The sequence below is a fragment of the Acanthochromis polyacanthus genome, chromosome 11 (assembly GCF_021347895.1).
Source record: "Acanthochromis polyacanthus isolate Apoly-LR-REF ecotype Palm Island chromosome 11, KAUST_Apoly_ChrSc, whole genome shotgun sequence".
Taxonomy (NCBI): domain Eukaryota; kingdom Metazoa; phylum Chordata; class Actinopteri; family Pomacentridae; genus Acanthochromis; species Acanthochromis polyacanthus.
Window position 1 is genome coordinate 21,829,161 of NC_067123.1, and position 21,810 is coordinate 21,850,970.

The following is a 21,810-nucleotide window of genomic DNA, read 5'->3' on the forward strand; positions in this document are numbered from 1 at the left end:
TATTTCTTGTCTTTGTGACCCAGATGGAAATAGCATTGCCCTTCATTGGTTGCGTTATAAATGAGGTCAGCCTCCGCACAGATGGAGGTATGAGTTCCTGAAAAGAGGTCTACTGCGTTTTGTTCTGCGGGGGGAGTGGTGGTGGTGGATGGCTGCTTGAGGGACTGATTTTATTTCGCTCTGTATTTTTATTCAGAAGATTTAAACCCAAACTCCAGAAAGTGTATTTTGACAGAAGTGTAATTTTGTTGTAGAACTGTGCTGAAATAGTGATTTTTTTTCCTGTGATATACCATATGTTGTGATATGAAAAAAGGGAAATTTCACCAAATTAGTTGAGAAACTAATTTCTCAACTAAATTAGTTGAGATCAAGGATATTTTGTAATGGAATGCATCTGTGAAAAAAAAAATTTATAGCTGAAAAATGACTTTTTTTACTGTGATTGCAAAGAAGACAGACATGTAAATTTTAAAAATGTTCAGATCTAGCTTTTTACACATCATGTAGAGTTTTGTGGTGCTAATTTCCCTAGTCAAACCGGGTAATTTTTACTGCCTCTTGTGGTAGAAACAACTCCATAACACAAACTCCCTGCTTTCGTCAAAATCATCTTTTCTGTAGCTGAAACGTCTTCCACATAACGGATGTTGCACTTTATCTTGTAACCAAATGATCTTTTTCTATGTTTCTCTGCTGTTTCTCAATCATTTGCTGTGCACGTGTGAAGCCTGCTGGTCGACAAACTCTTTTAAAAGCGGTGTATCCTGAAAATGGGAAGAAGGACATGGAGTTCTGTCAGACAGACTCTTCTTGTAGATTAAGTTGTCTTTTGGTATCAAGGGGCAAAATACAGTTGTCGAAAGATTTGTTTGAGTTAATTTGCCGCAGTTCATATGCCACTTCCTGTGATGTGACTGTTACACTTGTAAAGACATTGCAGTAGTGATGCTGAAACGCCATATCATGAAGCCCTAATTTAAGATTGTTTTTATGTACTCCAGAGCAAATGCACTTCATATTCTCCTTCATATTCTCAAATCAAGTGGAGTTTTTTCTGGTTTCAGAGCTGTTTCTCTATTATCAAGACTATGCAGAAACTAACATGCCAAATTTCATGAAACTTGTTGATGTGAAGATCCAGATCACTTTCTTTAAAACTACAAGCTAAGGCATTGGTCTCTCTAAAAGCTCTTTTATTTCCCCGTTTCCAAACGCTGGTTGCAGATTTTGATAAATAGGGAAGAAATGTAAACTGATCAATGACATTGAAACCAATGACAGATGAAGAGAAAACATTTATCACCTCATTGCAAAACAGTGTTCTGGTAATTAATGTTACTTTGACATATACCATCCATCTAAACAGTGAAGCACCCTCCAAGACAGCAGTGGTGTCACCCAGTGGGACAATTCCACCACACTGCAAAAACACCATATCTAAAGGGACACAACAATAAGCCCAAGTTGTTGACCTCCAAACTCCCCTGATTCCAATCTGATCAAGCATCTGCTGGATTCACCAGAACATACCCAATCACTGGAGCCAGCCGCACCTAAAGGATCGCTGTTGTGGTTTCACAAGCAGGACCTACTCTATATTACACTGTAGTAGTGGTTTGAATGCTGTGGCTGAAAGGTGTACCTTAGTGCTGCAATGATTAGTCGACTAGCTTATTGAAAGAAAATTAATCTGCAGTTATTATGATAATCAATGATTCAGGTCATTTTTCAAGTAAAAAGGTGTGTAATATTTGATGGTTCCAAGTTGTCAAAAGATAGAAATTGCTTCATTTTTAATTTTGCATGATAGTAAACGGGGGGCTGCCTTGCAGCACGAAGATCCCTGGTTCGCGTCCCGGCTTTCCTGGGATCTCTCTGCATGGAGTTTGCATGTTCTCCCTGTGCATGTGTGGGTTTTCTCTAGATTCTCAGGCTGATTGATGATTCTAAATTGTCTGTAGGTGTGAATGTGAGTGTGATTGTTTGTCTGCATATGTAGCCTTGTGATTGACTGGTGACCTGTGCAGGGTGTCCCCTGCCCTTCACCCTAAGTCAGCTCGGATGGATTCCAGCCCCCCGACAACTCGAATGAGGATTAAGCGGTATTTAGCAAGGGCTGCACAGTGGTGTACTGGTTCATACTTTCGCCTTGCCGCAAGAAGATCCCTGGTTAAAATTCCGGCCTGGGCCTGGGATCTTTCTGCATGGAGTTTGCATGTTCTCCCTGTGCATGCGTGGGTTTTCTCCAGGTACTCCGGCTTCCTCCCACAGTCCAAAAATATGCTGAGGTTAACTGATTACTCTAAATTGTCCGTAGGTGTGAATGTGAGTGTGATTGTTTGTCTGTATATGTAGCCCTGTGACAGACTGGCGAACTGTCCAGGGTGTCCCCTGCCTTTGCCTGAGTCAGCTGAGATAGGTTCCAGCACCCCCGCGACCCTACTGAGGATAAAGCGGTGTATAGAGAATGGATGGACAGTATTTAGCAAATGCATGGGTGATAGTAAACAAAATGTCGTGAGGTTATGACATCATCTTTGGCTTTGCAGTGTTTTTACTGGATGAAAAAGATTGCTCGTTGAATCCTTCATCTACATAAGACTAACTTGCTGAGCTTTTCCGTTCTTGCTGCACTGAGAATGTCTATTCAATAGTCAACATGTCCCTGGTCAGAGAATGCATATTCAGACAGACAGGAAGACGAAATCCTTTTGCAGTCCTCTGAATTTGATTACAGTAATCTCCAGAGTATGGTTTTCTTTTTCCATTAGTATTTGTTTTCCATCAGCAAAAAAAAGGCAGTCCTGATTTACCCCATGTCTGCCCTTCTATCATCTGTCAGTCCATCTCTCATCCTCTTTCTGTAAACTTAACACCACAAAGACCTTTTAAGTCGTCTGCTTTTATATGTTACTCATCACATTGTTCTTTTTACTCATCCTTTCAGTCAATTTGAAAGAAAGAGGGAACATTTTAGATCATACCTTACAGCCATGTGTGTGTGTGTGTGCAGACCTGTGTGAATACTTGTGCGTGTGTGCGTACTCCCTCTTTGACAGCAAGTTATTATCGGGATTTGGACATGCTCTGAAAACTCTCTGCAGCAGAAGAGAGCTCCACACTGAGGACCAGTCCTCATTCTTATTTTTAACCACTAATGTCTTTTCTTTCAATAACTCCCTGTGTCTTCATCCCTTCCTCTCCCTCTGCTTCTCTGTGCCTATTTTTTCTCATCGACTATTAAGACGGAAATACATGAATTTTAAGGCTTGATGAGTTGATTCCTATTGATCAGAAGCAGTGGCAGAAAGGGCACAATATGGAGCAGAAAGGGAAAAGTAGTCTTAAAAGACCATGTTCAGATCCATTATTTATATCTTGAAGATCACGAAAATCAGAAAGAATATTTGACTTACGTACATTCATCAGATAACCGGAATCCACTTCTACATTAATAAGAGCATGACATTTGCTTCTTTTCTTGCCGTGTTTGTGGGTATTTTCACTCCAAGAGCTTGCTGTAGTCACTTTTGGCCAGAAAAAAAGTTGTGTAGCCCCCCCAGTTATGTTTTAGCCCATTCTGAATACCCTGCAGAATATTTTAAAGTTTTTAAAATGAAGTTAAAAATTTCTTTTCCTTGTGGATGCCTTCAGGGATGCTGCCAAAAAGATTTGCATTCATGAATGACTTTGCCCTTTGGAGGATGTACCAGGAAGAATTCTATTGCATTACTGGAGTCTGGATGTGATGAAAGTGAATTTCAGCTGCAGGAAAAGGGTGGGATAGGCAGAGCAGAGCCTTTTTTTTTCAAGTGGAAAAGTGCAGTTTGAGGAATAAGATTTGCTTATGTTCAAATGAGAATTTATAGTCAGAAAATGACTCCCAGATGGTAGATATGAGGCAAAAGAGTCAATTAGATGGTGAGGCAGAAGTTGTGGATCATTACTCCAAGAACTTTTTCACACATTTATCCTAATTTTTGGATTCATGTTAGGGATGTTAAAATCACATCAGAGGATTCATGGACATGTACACACGTGGACAAAATTGTTGGTACCCCTCAGTTAAAGAAGGAAAAACCCACAATTCTCACTGAAATCACTTGAAACTCACAAAAGTAACAATAAATAAAAATTTATTGAAAATTAAATAATCAAAAACAGCCATTACTTTTGAATTGTTGATTAACATAATTATTTTAAAAAACAAACTAATGAAACAGGCCTGGACAAAAATGATGGTACCGCTATAAAAGATAGAAAACTATTTGACCAGAGTGACATGATTAACTCAGGTGTGTCATTTAATTGACATCACAGGTGTTTCCAAACTCATAATCAGTCAGTCTGCCTATTTAAAGGGAGACAAGTAGTCACCCTGCTGTTTGGTGAAAAGGTGTGTACCACACTGAACATGGACAACAGAAAGCGAAGGAGAGAATTGTCCCAGGACATCCGAAAAAAAATTATAGACAAACATCTTAAAGGTAAAGGCTATAAGACCATCTCTAAACAGCTTGAAGTTCCTGTGACAACAGTGGCTGATATTATTCAGAAGTTCAAGACCCACGGGACAGTAGCCAACCTCCCTGGACGTGGCCGCAAGAGGAAAATTGATGACAAATTGAAGAGACGGATCGTTGGAATTGTATCCAAAGAGCCCAGAGCAACCTCCAAAGAAATTAAAGGTGAACTCCAAGGCCAAGGTACATCAGTGTCAGATGGCACCATTCGTCGTTGTTTGAGCCAAAGTGGACTTCATGGGAGACGACCAAGGAGGACACCACTGCTGAAAAAAACTCATAAAAAAGCGAGACTGGAATTTGCAAAAATGCATGTTGACAAGCCACAAAACTTCTGGGAGAATGTCCTTTGGACAGATGAGACCAAACTGGAGCTTTTTGGTAAGGCACATCAACTCTATGTTCATAGACTCAAAAACCAAGCATACGAAGAAAAGAACACTGTCCCTACGGTGAAACATGGAGGAGGCTCAGTAATGTTTTGGGGCTGCTTTGCTGCATCTGACACAGGGTGTCTTGAAAGTGTGCAAGGTACGATGAAATCTGAAGACTATCAAGGCATTCTGGAGAGAAATGTGCTGCCTAGTGTCAGAAAGCTTGGTCTCAGTCGCAGGTCATGGGTCTTCCAACAGGACAACGATCCAAAACACACAGCCAAAAACACCCAAGAATGGCTGAGAGAAAAGCGTTGGACTATTCTAAAGTGGCCTTCTATGAGCCCAGATCTGAATCCCATTGAACATATGTGGAAGGAGCTGAAACATGCCATTTGGAGAAGACACCCATCAAACCTGAGACAACTGGAGCTGTTTGCTCATGAGGAGTGGGCCAAAATACCTGTTGACAGCTGCAGAACGCTCATTGACAAATACAGAAATCGTTTAATTGCAGTGATTGCCTCAAAAGGTTGTGCAACAAAATATTAAGTTATGGGTACCATCATTTTTGTCCAGCCCTATTTCATTAGTTTGTTTTTTTAAATAATTATGTTAATCAACAATTCAAAAGTGATGGCTGATTTTGATTATTTAATTTTCAATAAATTTTTATTTATTGTTACTTTTGTGAGTTTCAAGTGATTTCAGTGAGAATTGTGGGTTTTTCCTTCTTTAACTGAGGGGTACCAACAATTTTGTCCATGTGTGTATGTCCAAAATGTAGTGTAGATTAGCTGTGGTACATCGCTGTTCCACCAGGTGGTGTCAATTACGGTTTTGCATTTTAACAACCTAGAGAGGCAGTCAGTCAGACAACAGGCTGTTCCATGTTGGCAAGCAGAGAGCTTTGTGAGAGTTTAGTTAATAAAGTGCCACCATGACAAAGTCTTCTGTGACGCTTCATGTCTTCGGCCATAGCTGTCTATTCGTAAGTGAGCTGAGGCATGCACAGACAGTGTCATTCTGGTGATGTAGATGACAATCCATGTCATTGGAATGGCCATGTTAAGTGACAATTGAAGTGGCTATGAGACTTTCAAAAAGACAATCGTGTCTTTATTTGACATAGAAAGATGTCCTTTAATTAATTTCGTGATATCAATTAATTAGTTATCGATTGATAAGGTTGCTGATCACTGACTACAAAATTTGTTCAGAATTTACATCCCTAGTTCCAATTCATCATATTTAAATACCCACTGGTTTGTCATAGTCTTTAATGATAGTAAAGTGAGTACGTTTAGGTTTTTGGACTATTGAATAGATGATATGGGCTGCACAGTGGATTGGTGGTTAGCACTTTGGTCTTGCAGATAGAAAATCCCTGACTCATGTCCTGACCTTCCCGGGATCTTTCTGCGTGGAGTTTGCATGTTCTCCCTGTGCATGTGTGGATTTTCTCTGGGTTCTCCAGCTTCCTCCCACAGTCTAAAAACATGCTGAGGTTAACTGGTAACTCGAAATTGTCCTTAGATGTAAATATGAGTGTGATTGTTTGTCTGCATATGTAGCCCTGTGATAGACTGGTGACCTGTCCAGAGTGTCCCTTGCTTTTGCCCGAAGCCAGCTGGGATAGACTACAGCACCCTGCGACCCTAATGAGGATTAAACAGTGTATGGATAATAGATGGATAGATGGATGTTACTGTCTGCAGACTGTGACAGCTGCATCTGTTGTCGGAATGCTCCATACGTAACATTCACAAACGCTAATGTTATTCTGTTCAGGCTAATGTAGTAATACTTTATGATGTAACCACATCATTTCTGTACTATCTAGTAATGAGGATTAAGCAGTGTACACATAATGAATGGATGTATAAATGATACGATGCAGTATAGTATTTTTTTGGATGAGAGTTGCTGCATTTGACAAAGATTTAACATGAACAGACATGTAACAATCAAACACATACTAAAGTACACATGTACAGGGGGTCCTCGACCTAAGTTGGAATTCCGTTCATACAGCGCGTCGTAAGTCGGAACTCACACTCTCCTGTGTCTAGCACAGTCCAATTTGTCGTACAACCGACGAATGACAACAAAGCTGTTTTCAATACGTGCAATGACGTATTTGTCCGCTCCGCTTGCCACCTAGTTCCATGTAACCAGTTCCAACGTAACACCGAAACCCCATAGGTCGAGAACGTCATAAACCGAGAACCAACTCGTGGCCAGTTCTGACGTAACAACGAAGCTCCATAGGCTGAGGACATCGTAAACCGAGGAAACCCTCTACACATATTTAAGTGATATTAGTAAAAACTAACACAACATATTGTACCAAAATTTGAAAACTGCTGTGCTCAAATGGTTAAATAATCAAGGTTCTGCTAGACTTAGGGGTCTCGTTTGATTTGCAGGGCTGCAACCCACCATAAGTTACCACAACCAGCTATGTTATTTATGCAATCACAAGGTATATGCTCCTTACAGACTGTAAATAATAAAAGTGCTTGTGGTTTTCATCTCGTCTTCATGTGTGCTCAAAGCTTTGGTTGTTTTATATCCATGATGTAAGTTTGGTGATTCTACTGATCAGGATGCAAAGAGGTGCAGTAAAGATTTTATCAATACATAGAGGTGAACACCATCGGCATGACAGATAATAATGTCACAGTACCCACTTTTCCCTGAATGTACCAACAATTCTTCAAAACTATCACTTGTAGAAACTTAAATACTTAATTTATTTCATCGCCGTATTGTCACCTACACAATACATGAGCACAGCTATCATCAACAGTGACAAGAAAGAAAAGAAAAAAATCTGACTCAAGATCTTCAGTGAGAATAATTTCAGAGAGACAAGTTAGACAATGCAGCGCTATCGTTTCTCTCCAGTGTGGCAAAGAGAAACAGCAGGTCACCAGGAGGGAAGTGACAAGAGAAAAAAAGCAAATTGCTGGGCAGAAATAATAGGAAATTGCAATCGAGATTAAAAAAAAAACATGACGAGGAGGACGTGGACAAAAGGAAGAAAGGGAATATGGGGGAAATGTATAAGCTGTGCAGCGTCTCAGGTGGCCTCTCAGATTGCAGCTCTTTGAGAAGAGGCAGCGGGAGACGGTAGACTGACAACACTCGAGTGAAGAAAAAAAAATCGATGATGCCTGTCAGTTTTTTTGATCTGTCGCTTTTTTCACATGGCACCAGCTCTCTGTGCTTTATTTTAGTGCCGCAAACCTCTTCAACACCCCCTCCCTGCTTTGTCCATCTTTTCTTCTCTCTAGTCCTCTTACTTTCTCTCTTCTCTCTCTCTCCATCCCTCTTCCTCCCTAATGACTGAGCTGCTGGCAGGCGATATGAAGGCGGCATTTTCTCGTCTTATAAGCACATTAAACAGTCCAGAAAGAGACCGGCTCTCTGAAATTTTAAATTAGACTTTGGATTTATCTCTTCTCAAACTCTCTGGCTTTTTCACATTCCTCCTGCCTCTTTTTTTTTCCATTTTCATCTTTCTATCTTTTCTCCAACACTTTCTTCCTCCAATTTATTGCAGCCAAAGTTGGCCAGATGTTCTGTAACGGGTCTTTTATTAAAAACCTGATATTGGCCGGCCAGTGTCATCCACTTCTTTGATAATGGCAGTACCTCCCTAACCACAGTTAGTCAATATGCTTTTAATATTTTTTATTTCACATGGCCACCCAGAGAAATCATTTCAGCCCGGTGTGGGAGGGTTTTACAGAGCGGTCTGTAAAACTTGCAATGAAACCTGCATCAATCCTCCTTAAGGAGCAGCTTACACAATTCAAATAACTAAATTACTTTTAGTGTGCACTGATGTGCTATAAGGTTCTTCTGAAAGGTTTCTGGGCAATAAAATGGCCCTATAAAAAAATCCAATCATAACGTTGGTGCAAAATACTTGCTACTGGCAGAAGAAATGAAAAAGAAAGTCAGAATCAGTTTTATCATAAAGTTTCACCATGTTGTCCAGAGCTCAATTTGCACATCGTGCCTTTTATTATTACATTAAAGCAGCTAAGACCTTAAGATAAACCCTGGTGACTGTTGAAAAATTATACTTTAGTAATGTTTAACAATGTAGTTTTTAAGTCCTAAACTTCACTTAGGGTGAAAGTCTTTTTTTTCTCCATATTTTGTCCCACTTATGACTTATAATCCAAACATGGCAGTCAGAAGTGATGTGTCTCCGAACATGATTTTGATCCATATGGAATGTACATAGATGAACAGTCAGTGTTGTATCCAATAATCCCTAAAGTCTGTGTAGAACAGTAATAAAAATGTGTTCTGAGTTGGAAGATAAGGGCGGGAGACAGTCCGTTCAGCTGTATCCAACAGTATCATGGATTATACCAGTTTGTAAAGCGTACAAAAAGATCACTGCAGTTGTGGATGTCAGTGGTGATCTTAGCTTCTCCATCATTGTGACTCTTACCAAACTCAGCTTTCCTCTTCTTCGTCTAATGATTCTCAGGAAAATTCTCATGAAGAGGCTAAGCTGTTCTGCAGATTCTGGTGTCAGGGTCACATGTATTTGCTAGATGAAGGCATACCTAGCTAGCAGATTGTTGGTTGTGGTAGGTGGAATAACTTGCATTCATCAGGAGAACCACTGATGAATGTCCTGTATTTAAAATCAAAAAATGTTGAAAGACCAAAACTTGATTGTATAATCAGTTTGCATCATATCTGGCATTTAATGACTATTTACAGTGAGTTTAACATTAGCACAACATCAGCCATTCTGACTGCACCATGAAGGCCCATCCTGACACCTCAGCCCCATGAGTGATTCCTGAATACGGGTTCACTCGGGGACTCAGATGGATCCTATTTTAGTCAAGGCTAGTCGGCTTCCCAAACCTCCAGCTCGTGTGCTAATCTAAGGCATCTTGGAGCACCGAGCTGAATACTAAGTTATCAGAGAAGCTGGACATTACACTGATCAGTAAATTGCTTGAGTCACACTGACAATTCTTAGTCTACTTAGTGAAAAAAAGGAATCAAATAACATGTTACAGCAACACTGCTTCTGGCTATCATCTCTTAAAATCTGAGAAATACAATTGCATCAAAACTATAGGTGTTGTGAATGACCTTTTGGGTTTTTGAAAGATTGTTACCAATGTATGTTTCAGAAAAGAGGTTTCTTACAGTTGTAGATATTCCACCAAGTCTTCACCTCTATGAATGACTTTCTACCACCTAATAACACCTTTTCTACACTTTTTCTCTCTGGTAGAACCTCTTGTCCTTGGGTTTGATTTCTCTCACCTCAGCTCTTTTGCTCTTTATGATCCTGTCTCAGTTCTTCAATCATTTGCCTGCATGCTATTGTTGCTCTCTTTGTTCAGTCTTTCCTTCCTCCTCTGTTTAAAGATCTTAAAGAAGGGGAGACTTATGGCAGGAGTGGCAAGCAGTGGGCTCTGAGCCTGGATGTTTCTTGGCTCAGGATGGTGGATGAATGATAAAGACACAGTTTGAAGGGTTTGGACTTATAGGGTTTGGGTTTTGGTGGCCGCTTAGGGATTAAAGCAACCGTTGCTACTGAGGACAGAAAGATTTTTATGATGCTGTGATTCCCAGACCAGCTGCATAGAGCTTTAACAAGTCACAGCCAGGTTTAAGAAAGGAAAAAAAATCTAGGGGGAGAGGAGGGAGAGAGCAGAGTGTGATGAAAAGGTCAGCATGTTGGAATAGGATTTGTTGTGCAGATGTAGCTAGTAGAGACAACTGGCAGCCTGCTTGTCAGTTTGCACTCGGTCTCTATCTTGGATTTGGTGTTTGTCGAACCTGTAGAGGTTCTGTTAGAAGGGGAATCTCTTGATGTAATGATCATTATTTTAAATTCAATTTAGTTCTTTTTTTTCTGTAGCACCAATGCACAACATATGCCACTACCAAGCACCTCACATAGTAAATTGAAGAGAGAAAACAAACAAAATCAAGCAATTCCCTGTAAGCAAACTCTTTAGCGACAGTGGGGGGGAAAAAAAAAGCCCTTCAGCATGATAAACCTCTGACAAAACCATACTGAAGAGGAGTAGCCATCTGCCTCGACCTGTTGGAGTGGGGATAAGGAGAAGAGAAAACAGGATGATAATATGAAAGAAACACATCGGGGCTCAATAACGAAATTTGCTCCATATGACTTGCTCTGAAATATGATTAAATCTGCCACATAGTAATAAAAGCACATATTTAAGAGGCGAAGGAGACACCAGTTAATATATTAAACCCACCTGTTTAATATGGTATAGGTCCCCCTTGTGCTACAAAAATAGCTCTGAACTGTTGGGCAGTGGGCCTCTTGGGCTGTCTTGTGATATCTCAGCAGTGGGACATTGACAGCAGATCTTTTGGGTCCAATGGGTTGCTTGGTGACACCTCCATGGATCTGGCTTGTTCCAGTGCATCCCGTGGATATTCAATCAGAGTGAGCTCTGGGGAGTCTGGAGACCGGCCTTGGGCTCTTTGTTGAGGCCCTTAAGCTGATCCTGAGCAGTTTTTGAGGTATAGCATGGCACAATGTCCTGCAGGGGGAGGCTGCTGTGACTGGGGCGTGCCATTGCTAGGATCTGTGCGCTTGGCCTGGAACAGTGTTTGGGTGACGTGTGTCAAAGTATTACACTTGAATGTCAGCACCAAAGGTTTTTCCAAATGACCATTGTGTTGTGACGAGTTGTGTGATCAATGTTATATAGTTCACTTGTCAGTGGTTTTAATGTTTTGTCTTGAAGTTCTCATAAGGTAACTGTAGTTGCTCAGAAAAGATCAGCTAAGATCTTGTTGGACCTGGTAATCGGTCAGATTGTTTTTACAGTGCATTCACCACAGCACATCTTGATAAGGTCTAGTTACCGAACCTGACTTAGAGCTGTTCTCAGCCTTTCCACCGACAACAAATTGAGCTGTCGATGGAAAAATATAAAGGATTCTATTGATCTGTGTGAAAGTGTAGAAAAGGAATGTGTGCAGTTGGCCTGAGAGGAGAGCGCTACACTCCTAGAATCTTGGGAGAGAAACATTACACTCCTATGATAGAAAAGGAGATTTTGTGCTTGTCTCCCATGACAGAACAAAAGACTAACTATTCAGAACAGATAGAACTTACTTGTAGCTGAACACCGTGATACAAATATATAAATACTGTCACCGATCTTGACACACTTCTGTATCATTTGACAGATGCTGATGTCAAGATCCTCATTTTGAGAGTTTGATTCTTTTTCACCCACAGCTGGTCTCGTTACAGAAAATACCAAACTTTGGAATTGGAGTCATACAGTAACATCAGTGATTATGTCTTATAAAAGAGGGAAACCAAAGCACAAGTTTACTCAGTGTGCTAATGAAGAAAAGCAAACACAGTCTTTAGTTCTCGTACTAATATTTGAAGGCAGGCTGCACTGACCGGGAAATAAAAAAGTATGATGATGCCTGTTTCTGAGACTGGTACTAGAACCAGAACCAATTCAAATCAGTTGTTCTGATTTGATAGTTTTGGTGTGTTTCCTCTGCAGCATTCAAGATAAGCAACATGTTAACATGGCCTTGAAGGCATCAGCAGGCCTGTTTTTGTTTCTGGTGGAAATATTAATAATACTGTTTTTTTCCCTTCTGCTACAAACCAATTAAAGCAGAGGTTTGCTGTGTGTGTCTGCCATCAGGAAGCAGTAGTGGCTGTAATTAGAAATTTTGCATCTACAATTAAATCTTGTCCTCTCTTTCAAGCTTTTCTTCCTATACACTGCAGTCCATCAACTCACGTCCCCATACACTCTCAGACACTCTCGTAAGTGTACAGATTGTTTGTTTTGTGGCTGCACACTGCAAATGAAAACTGGACAACTTGGGAGGCAGTTATTAGTTTCTACAGGTACTAAAACGTCAATGTGTGTATGATGGGTGTTTGTTTTCCAAACACTCATCTAAGGCACAGCAGTGCTCTCAGTCCGTTCTCAACCTGCTCAATGAAACACAAATTACTAGTTTAAGGCGAGTACCTACTGATTTAATACATAGCTTTAGCACTGCAGACGGCACTCAATAGCTCCTTGAGGAGAAATGAATTTGTGACTGGCTTTGTTTATAGATTGTGTGTAGTGCTGAAGACTGACTGAAGGATGCTGGTGTTTGCACAGAGGGAAAAAAAACTAATTCGGCTGACATTTTTATAAATAAACTAACTTTCAAGTTTTTGGCTTTATCTTACTTTTCAAACTATGGATCTTAAACATGCAGCTGGTCTCAAAATAGTAGAAAGCATCGTTTATAAGTATGTAATAATGTCGGTTTTCTCAGTAACATGGTTGATGAAAATGACACGTTTACAGTCTTTCCTGATGGTGACAGCGTTGTCTCACTGTTGCAGTGTCTGCAATCGGACAAAATGATCCAGAAGTGTGTCCGTTTGGCTTTTTGTCACAGTAGCATCACTGCGCTGCAGATGATTACAGGTTTAGTGCAGAACATTATATGCTGTGATGGATGGGTTTGCTATGATTGATGAGAACAGCTCTTAAAATATATGTATAGACCTGAGACTGAGAAATAATTTGCATGGATTTTGTGAATCAGATCATTTGAAAGCAGAACTAGAGCATGAAAATCACACAGTTACATGATACGGGATAGAATAGAATAGAATATCTTTATTTAACTGTATAAACAGCTTTCGATGGGGCATGACATTCTGCATTTCCTCACATATAAACTTGTGGTAAATTAAAAGTTTCCTATATTGATCTAAGGCAAGATCAATACAACAAATACAGTAGAGGTTGTGATGAAGCCCATGTAGTGTGCATGTCAGTTAAACGTTATGTACATTTTTTACTGCTTTATTTGAATAAATTCAACAATATAATTCTGCTATTTTCAGCACTTCTGGATTACTCATCCACAGTATTATTGTCCTATTTCAGTCACTGTGGGTGTATGTGTGTTAATGCCAACTGGCGTCCTTTAATCCCATCTGACTGTTGTTGCATATGGTGTGCCTGCAAAAGCTTCACAATAAAAGCCCTGTTAACACACAAACGGTTTCTGTCCACTGGAGCACTAAAGGGCTTAAAATTTGAAATGTAACGTTCAGAGAGCAAATAGGAGATACAAAAACAAAGCTTTGTGCTAAAATATAACCAATTATACTTATTAAACAGATGGAATTAAAAATAAAGGCCTGCCTTTTATACAAGCCAGCTACAAATAAAGACCTGTTATCTTCTACAGTCGAGTACATAAAGTCACAGGTAACTATTTGAGGGATACAATAGTTACACAAAATGCGTCCCATAGGAAGAAAAGTGAGGAATGATTAAGGAATCTCATATAGTTATCTTAAGAGCCTCAATTCTGCTCTCGTAAACACAAACTTGGGAAGCCAGAATGCCATACAATTTCACACTGGCCTGGAAAACACTGGCCTTCAACTGCTTCTAAAACGGCCTCCAAAAGATAATGCTTTTGAAGTTTGTTCAGAATCGGAGTCACTTGAGCTGAAAACTCCCACAAAAAAAAAGCTAGAGATGCCACAACTGTCCTTGTGCTCGGCCGCAGACGGCAAAGTGGTGCACTTTGTACAAAACACCACGATGCAATAACCACAACCAAGTAGGCTGTCTGCAACATAGAGACTGCAAGAAAAATATAACTCTACACTGAGTGGCTAAAAAATATTTTCTGTTGTTTGTCTTTAAGTACGGAAAAGGTTAGAAACTTTGTTCTGTAAATATATAGCTTCATTGACCTTACAGAAGTGCTATGTTGACACATGTATGCTAAATATCTACACTACCATTCAAAAGTTTGGGGTCACTTAGAAATGTCTTTAGTGATGAGAGACTGAAAAAGAGCAGTTTTTTTCAATAAAGATAATATTAAATGAACCAGAAACACAGTCTAGACATTGTTAATGTGGTAAATGACTATTCTAGCTGGAAACAGATGATTTTTAATGGAATATCTACATAGGGGTACAGAAGAACATTTCCAGCAACCATCACTCCTGTGGTCTAATGCTACACTGTGTTAGCTAATGGTGTTGAAAGACTGATTGATGATTAGAAAACCCTTGTGCAATGATGTTAGCACATGAATAAAAGTGTGAGTTTTCATGGAAAACGTGAAATTGCCTGGGTGACTCCAAACATTTGAATGGTAGTGTATTTATAGTACTGTGCAAAAAAAAAAACAATGGCACTAAAAGTAAAGAAAGAATACTTTATTGATTTTTTATATATTGATTAACTGATGACTCTGGGTTTGCTATGATGCTGCAGAACAGACTAATGGCAGTATGGTGGTGGTACATCACAGATAAACATCTAAACATGAAACAAAAGTGAGAAGTGTACTGTCACATTATTGAAACAGAAGGATTTGGCACTTTCCTTGGTTAAGTCGGTCTCATAAATCATTTTGTAGGACACAGTGTGAATGTGAGCTGCACTTTTATGCCAGGTGGCAAATAGCATCTATATTACTTCCTAATCCTCCATGTGTGCAGGTTTCACCGGTCCCCTAACAGAAAGGAGGGAATCGTAGTTGGTGGCTACAGCTCTCCCTTCACTAGCTTGGGAATTGGCTGCAAGCATCACTGTTCATGTACAAGCATTTACTCTAATGCCTTCAGGATGAGGGGCTTAATATGACTCTCATTTTATTAGCTGAGCAAAGAGATGGTCGGATGTGTGGGTTTTGCTTCTGTGTTGGTGAAGCTCTCGCCAGGCAGCGATAAACACCTGCAACGCCCACGCCGCCCACCTCATATGCACCACACTTGCTCTTTGACTCTTTCAAGTTCATGTAAACACAAACAGGCCAGTGCTTGTTCTCACTTTCTCCACACACATACACGCAAAGGTGCCACTGTAATTACCCGGCAGCACGGAGCGGAGACTGGAGGTCAGAGAGGTCGGACAGTCTCGTCGGAGGTGTTCAAGCCCCACTGATACTGTGATTTTAATCACCATTCACACACAAACCGAGGCCAACGCTTTGATGGCAGAGCACAGGCTAATTAGCTGTCTAGAACAAAGAGGCAAAGTTAACAAGCCCAAGTTTGTTGCACTTCTTTTTATTTACTCAAATCTATTATAGTTTGCAGTATGTGCACCATATAATCTCTCAGAAATATCTGAATGTGTTACAATCCATTAGTTATTCCATTAAAGTGTAATTCTACATGGAAGTTGCATGATTTTTAATGAATAATTTGAATTTGATCAAAAGGCGTAAAACCAACCTTGAGTTTTTGCTTTCATTTAAAACCTATAGTTAAGTTGAAAAATGTTAACTTTTAACTACTTTTTTAAAAACCGTATTGATATTCTTGTAACCAATATCGCAAATAATTATCTCCTTACAATTAAAAGTATGACTATGACATCATTATTCTAGGTGCAAATTAATGGAATACTGTATTGTGTTTTTTTTTTAAAAATGCGTACGCTACCACATGTTAACAGTTTTATTGTGTAGTTGAATCCCTGAAATCGCATTTTTTTCCAGGAGGTTGAGCTGAGTTGAAGATTAGTTGATCTGAGCACACAAACACACACGGCCGATTTGACACACAAACACACAGCTGGCTAGATAAACCCATAAAAATGTGATCGGTGGGCTAGTGCTTGACGTCACCGGGGCGCTTTCGTGTGTTGCGGCTGTGATGCAGCAGTTGACAGACTTGCATAACATGTCGTGTCAAGGGGACTGGGACACGATGCTGTGACAAGGCTCGCTTTGATTTCATCGAAATATGCAGAAAGTGAGAGTGTGATTGGACAAAATCATAGTGTCAGTTTGTGTGTCTTATAGAGAACAGTTTCATGTTACACTTCAGTTGTTTGCTTGGTGATTAGGATTTCTGAAGTGATGTTTTTTGGGCCTTTTGTTGACTTTATTAGACAGGTTCGTAGAGAGGCAGACAGGAAAGTAGGGAAAAAAGGGGGAAGACCTGCACAAACGGCCATGAGCTGGATCATCCCCAGGCCACTGCATCGGGGACTATATCCCCTGCTCTTGGATGGCTGAGCAGGGTTATCTGGGCACCCGGTGATTGTGATTTATATTTTCCACTGAAGCTCACAGTCACCCCTAACTACTTTTGCACAGGGAATCCTCCATTCTAATCCCATATAGTTTTTTTCTTATCTGCTGCTCAGCAGTGACGTCGTGCTGTTTGCTGACCAACTGCATTTCACTTTTCATCCATCACCAGAGTTAAGCCTGCTCTTAATTGTTGCTGACCTCCTGTTTCCTTATCTCTGACTGACAGGTGTGGAAAGCGGCCTGGCTAGTGCTATAGTCGCTCTTGTTGTCAAGGAAACTCAGAGTCCTGTCCCGTTGCCATGGGGAAACAGAACAGCAAGCTGCGGCCAGAGATGCTGCAGGACCTCCGGGAGAATACCGAGTTCTCCGACCACGAGCTGCAGGAGTGGTACAAGGTATACACTGAATACAAGCATGGTTGGAACCAAAACAAACCATAGTAACTACACCATAAATTCAGTGGTGGAAACTGAAGTTTTTCAAGTTCTGTACTTTATACTACATTCTGTTTATACTCCACCACACTTCTAAGAGGAATACTAATTGTTTTTACTTCACGTATTCAAAGTTTACTTGCATCATGCATGATTGTTACTATCTGACTGAACAGACGAGTAATTTATAAAGTAGTTAAAATAGATCGACCTTCACCTCTGCCAACTCCAACAGTAAAATACTACTTTACACACAAGCACTAGAAACCCAACACTCAACAAGGAGTGGTACCATTGTAGCATACGTATTTATACTTTCCTTTTGTAGGTGCCTTTCACTGATACTTCTATAGTGCTTGAACCTGCCATAATAGATTTTTTTTTTAGCTAACTGGGAGCAACAAAGCAAGTTGGTGAACCTTTGAGCAATTTGCACGTCCAACAGATCCAGCTAGCAGCATTAGCATTCATTCAGAGTCATGGTTCTGGCCATATGAGGAATGCAATACTTTACAATCCGTCTCCTTTTAGCTCTGTTTTAAACTGCACCAACACCCGAGGGAAACATCTGGCTCTTGGAATGCTAAATGCTCCACCGTGGACACTAGTTAGCCTCTAAGGTTATCTGTAAACTGTTGTCAGTTACCACATTAAGAATGTCTAGACTATATTTCTATTTCATTTAATGTTATCTTCATTGAACAAAAACAGCTTTTCTTTTTAAAATAAAGACATTTCTAAGTGACTCCAGCCTTTTGAACGGCAGTGTATGTCAGTCCTTTAAAATCAAAGAAAGTTCACTTAAGAATATATTCAGGTAAAATACGTTCTGTTTGGCTACAGTCATTCTGCATTTCATTTTAACATTTAATACCGAGACTGCATATGTATTGCAGATGTCCATATCTCAGTTTATCTAACTGAAAAAGGACATTTCCATTATCCACATTGTCATTCTTCTTGGACAAATGATGATACTGTAACCATTCATGTGTAAGACTTGTCTCATTACTGCAATTCAGGATCAGATATCCACACTGTTAATTGTAGATCAAGATATCTTTCATGCTCCTCATTTCAAAAATATCTAATTTATTTTACTTTTTAGATATCTTAAACTAGATTTGAATAAGATACTGTAGATATCTCAAACTGGAATTCCGCGTAGTCAAAGTGTATTTACAGATATTACGAATTGGAGTTTTGACCGATGAAATGACATTGCAGATGTTTCTGCTTATGTAAGAGGTCGAAGCGGTTTGCTTTTCAAACATACTACAGCACTGCAACCGTAAGCACATATGACAAACTGTTTTACTGCCATGTTAGAGCAGCCTGAGGCAGAGTTCTGGTAAATTCCGACCACAAGTCTCAAAGGAATGAAGCTGTCGTTCTCCACAAACGCATGTTCTAACAATCTTATACGCCACAACAGTCGCCTTTACTTCAGCAAACACTGTTCAAATGCTTTGCAGGACCAGTATCCAATGTTGGGCCTCTTATCAGCAGCGTCATGCACAAAATTTCTAAGTAGTCATACTGGTGTTTGAGATATCTGCAAGGTCCAAGCTGAGTACAGTAATCTGTAACTGTTATGTTGACTAGTCAGAGTAATGTTATACATATCTGGAATAAAAATTGGTTCTTGTCAAAGTGCAATCACAACTCACAGTGTAATTATGACTAGCCCAAATGATGCTGATCAGTAATTTAATTTCCTGATAGATAAACACAGCTATTAAATGTGAACATGACTTGCCATAACAGTCATTCACAGGGCAGGAAATCTGTAGCCTTTTCAGGTTAAGGTTAATGAAAATGTCTTTGTTGACACTGTTGGCATGAATTCACACATTCAACATGTGACAACACAGAGAAAAACTTTTATGATGCAAACAAATATCCAGAGTTTGAATAGAATAGAAATCCTTAATCCCCGAGGGGAAGTTTGTCACAACCATAAATGCAGTTAAATAAGTAAAAACATGCAGTAAATAAAAAATAAACAATAAAACTAACATAATGAGCAAAATGTCCCATGTAAAGGATGTACAAAGAGCAGAATTTAATCAACTGTTCCTTGTGTCATTTCCGACGGATAAGTCCCCGATAAATCCACAACAGACGATTTGTAGTAGGATCGCAATCATGTGATCGTCAGCAGGCAGCTGACATAGTGTTCACTTGTAGTCATAGTTACAGTGACACCGTGCCGCTATCTTGCAATGATACAGAAATCTTTAACAAATCCATGGAGCCAGACCATAAGCCGCATCAGTGCCAAAATCTGTCAGGGGGGTCTTTGTGTCATTTCTGACCTTCCCTGAAAATTCCATCCAAATCTGTTTTTGAATAAAATTGATAGCAGATGGACAGACAGGCAGACAAACCAACACCGATCGTCACATAGCTCCGTCACATAACTAATAATTACAGAACTAGAAACCGATGCTACAAGGCAGAGAGGACTGAGAGCTCTCTGCCAGCCAGGGGTGATGCAACAGATATTAAGTCAATAACAGGATAAAAGAGCACAAGTATAAGATAATAAGAAAAAAAACAGAGTAAGTCACACAAGTCTTTCGTACTTTTTAGGCAAAAGTAAGTTCACGAGTGATCAGTGACACCGACTGAACTCCTATACTCCCAGTCTGTTATGTACTGGTGAGACTGGATTAGACCTCAGCATTATCAAGTACCACAGTGAGCTGACCGCACGAATTATGTTATCTTGTGCATATGGATAAGTGGCTATATGGCTTCAATCATGGATCAGACCTATGGAACAGCTGTGTGAACTGCCACGAATAAGAACTGCGCATGTTAAACCGCCACCCTCCTGACATGTGACCCCAGGTCACTTTGCACTGACTGCAGTCACAACTCTGACCAGATTAACAGCTGCTGGATGCTGGAGATGTCACAGTATATTCCACAGGATGTTAGGGTACTCAAGGTCTCTGAGAATTTATCCAACTTGTCTTTCTGGAGGGGATTTATGGGCCATAAATCTGAGCTTCGATTCGGAAAGTCTCCCTAAACACCGCAACACTGTCTCGCTGAAAATGTCAAGGACTGGCAATAAAGACAAAAAAAAATATTAAGAGCACAGCCATGTTGACTTTAAACCTAAGCTTGTGAGAATATATTGCATGATGTTCAAAAAAGTAATTCCAGCCTTCATATTGGGACAATGACTTTGTCACCTCACTGCCTCCATCCTAAAGGTCTTTATTTCCGCTGAACAAAAACCGAGACTGACATGACTTTTACCTCCTTTTCTTCTCAGACACAATGCTGCTTTGTCAAATGTGTCTACTTGAAAAGAAGACAGCTTTTGCTCAAGACTACGCTTCTTTTCAACGCATACTTCTTCAGTCTGGACAGAATAAAGAATTACACAAGTTAAACATTTACTGGTCAAAGTTTGGTTACAGAAATGTGATTTAGTGTAGGTCAGTTATAAAAGTGTCTGCTGATGCAAAACCTTTATTACTGGAATGTATTATATTGTCTAGGAGGCTGAAAGAGGATGTTAAAGGATGTATTTTCACCCTTGTTTCTAAGAGCCCTGTAATGTTAAATTTCTCCTTTGTGAGATTAATAAAGTCTATCTTATCTTATCTTATCTTATCTTATCTTATCTTATCTTGTCTCATCCCATGTCTTCATTCTTCTCTGTCCCTCAGGGATTCTTGAAGGACTGTCCCAGTGGAACCTTGAATGTGGAGGAGTTCAAGAAGATCTACGCTAATTTCTTCCCGTACGGTGACGCCTCCAAGTTCGCTGAGCACGTCTTCCGAACTTTTGACACCAACGGCGACGGGACGATAGACTTCCGGGAGTTCATCATCGCCTTGAGCGTGACGTCACGGGGAAAACTGGAGCAGAAGCTGAAATGGGCCTTCAGTATGTACGACTTGGACGGAAACGGGTACATCAGCCGTGAGGAGATGCTGGAGATTGTACAGGTGAGCAAATTTAATTTGGAGGCAGGATATTTGTGGGGTTTTTTTTGGAAATGGCATGCTCGTGTTCAGGTGTGTTTGTGGAGGCGGTTCATGCCTTGGCCTCAGGTGCTGACAGCAGGGTTGTCACATGTGGCAGATGTGGATCAGACCAGCTGTCTTATATAAATGCTGGAACAGCGGAAGCTTTTCTTAATACACAACATTTCCAGAGAGGCACCAAAACATCTGCAGACTCCTAAAGCTTTCAACAATGGTCAGAATCACATCAGCTGTGGCATGTTTCTAGTCATATTTTTGACATGTCCATACTATAAGTTTTTGTTTTTCATCACTGGTTGACTTATCAGTCAATATATTGACCTCACTAACTTATTTATCAGTATCTAGACCATGTCAGGGAGAAAAAAAAACA

General features: G+C 40.1%; 1 protein-coding gene across 2 annotated transcripts in view; it reads left to right on the top strand.

The window, feature by feature from the left end:
- The window catches only part of hpca (hippocalcin), a 194,394-nt gene that overhangs the window by 162,886 nt on the left and 9,698 nt on the right, over positions 1–21,810 (top strand). For both annotated transcript variants that reach the window (XM_051955230.1, XM_022207953.2), the window contains 2 exons: positions 17,220–17,388; positions 21,117–21,398. In XM_051955230.1, coding sequence (XP_051811190.1) covers positions 17,293–17,388; positions 21,117–21,398 — 378 coding nt within the window. In that variant the 5' untranslated portion in view covers positions 17,220–17,292. The remainder of the gene's footprint in view (positions 1–17,219; positions 17,389–21,116; positions 21,399–21,810) is intronic.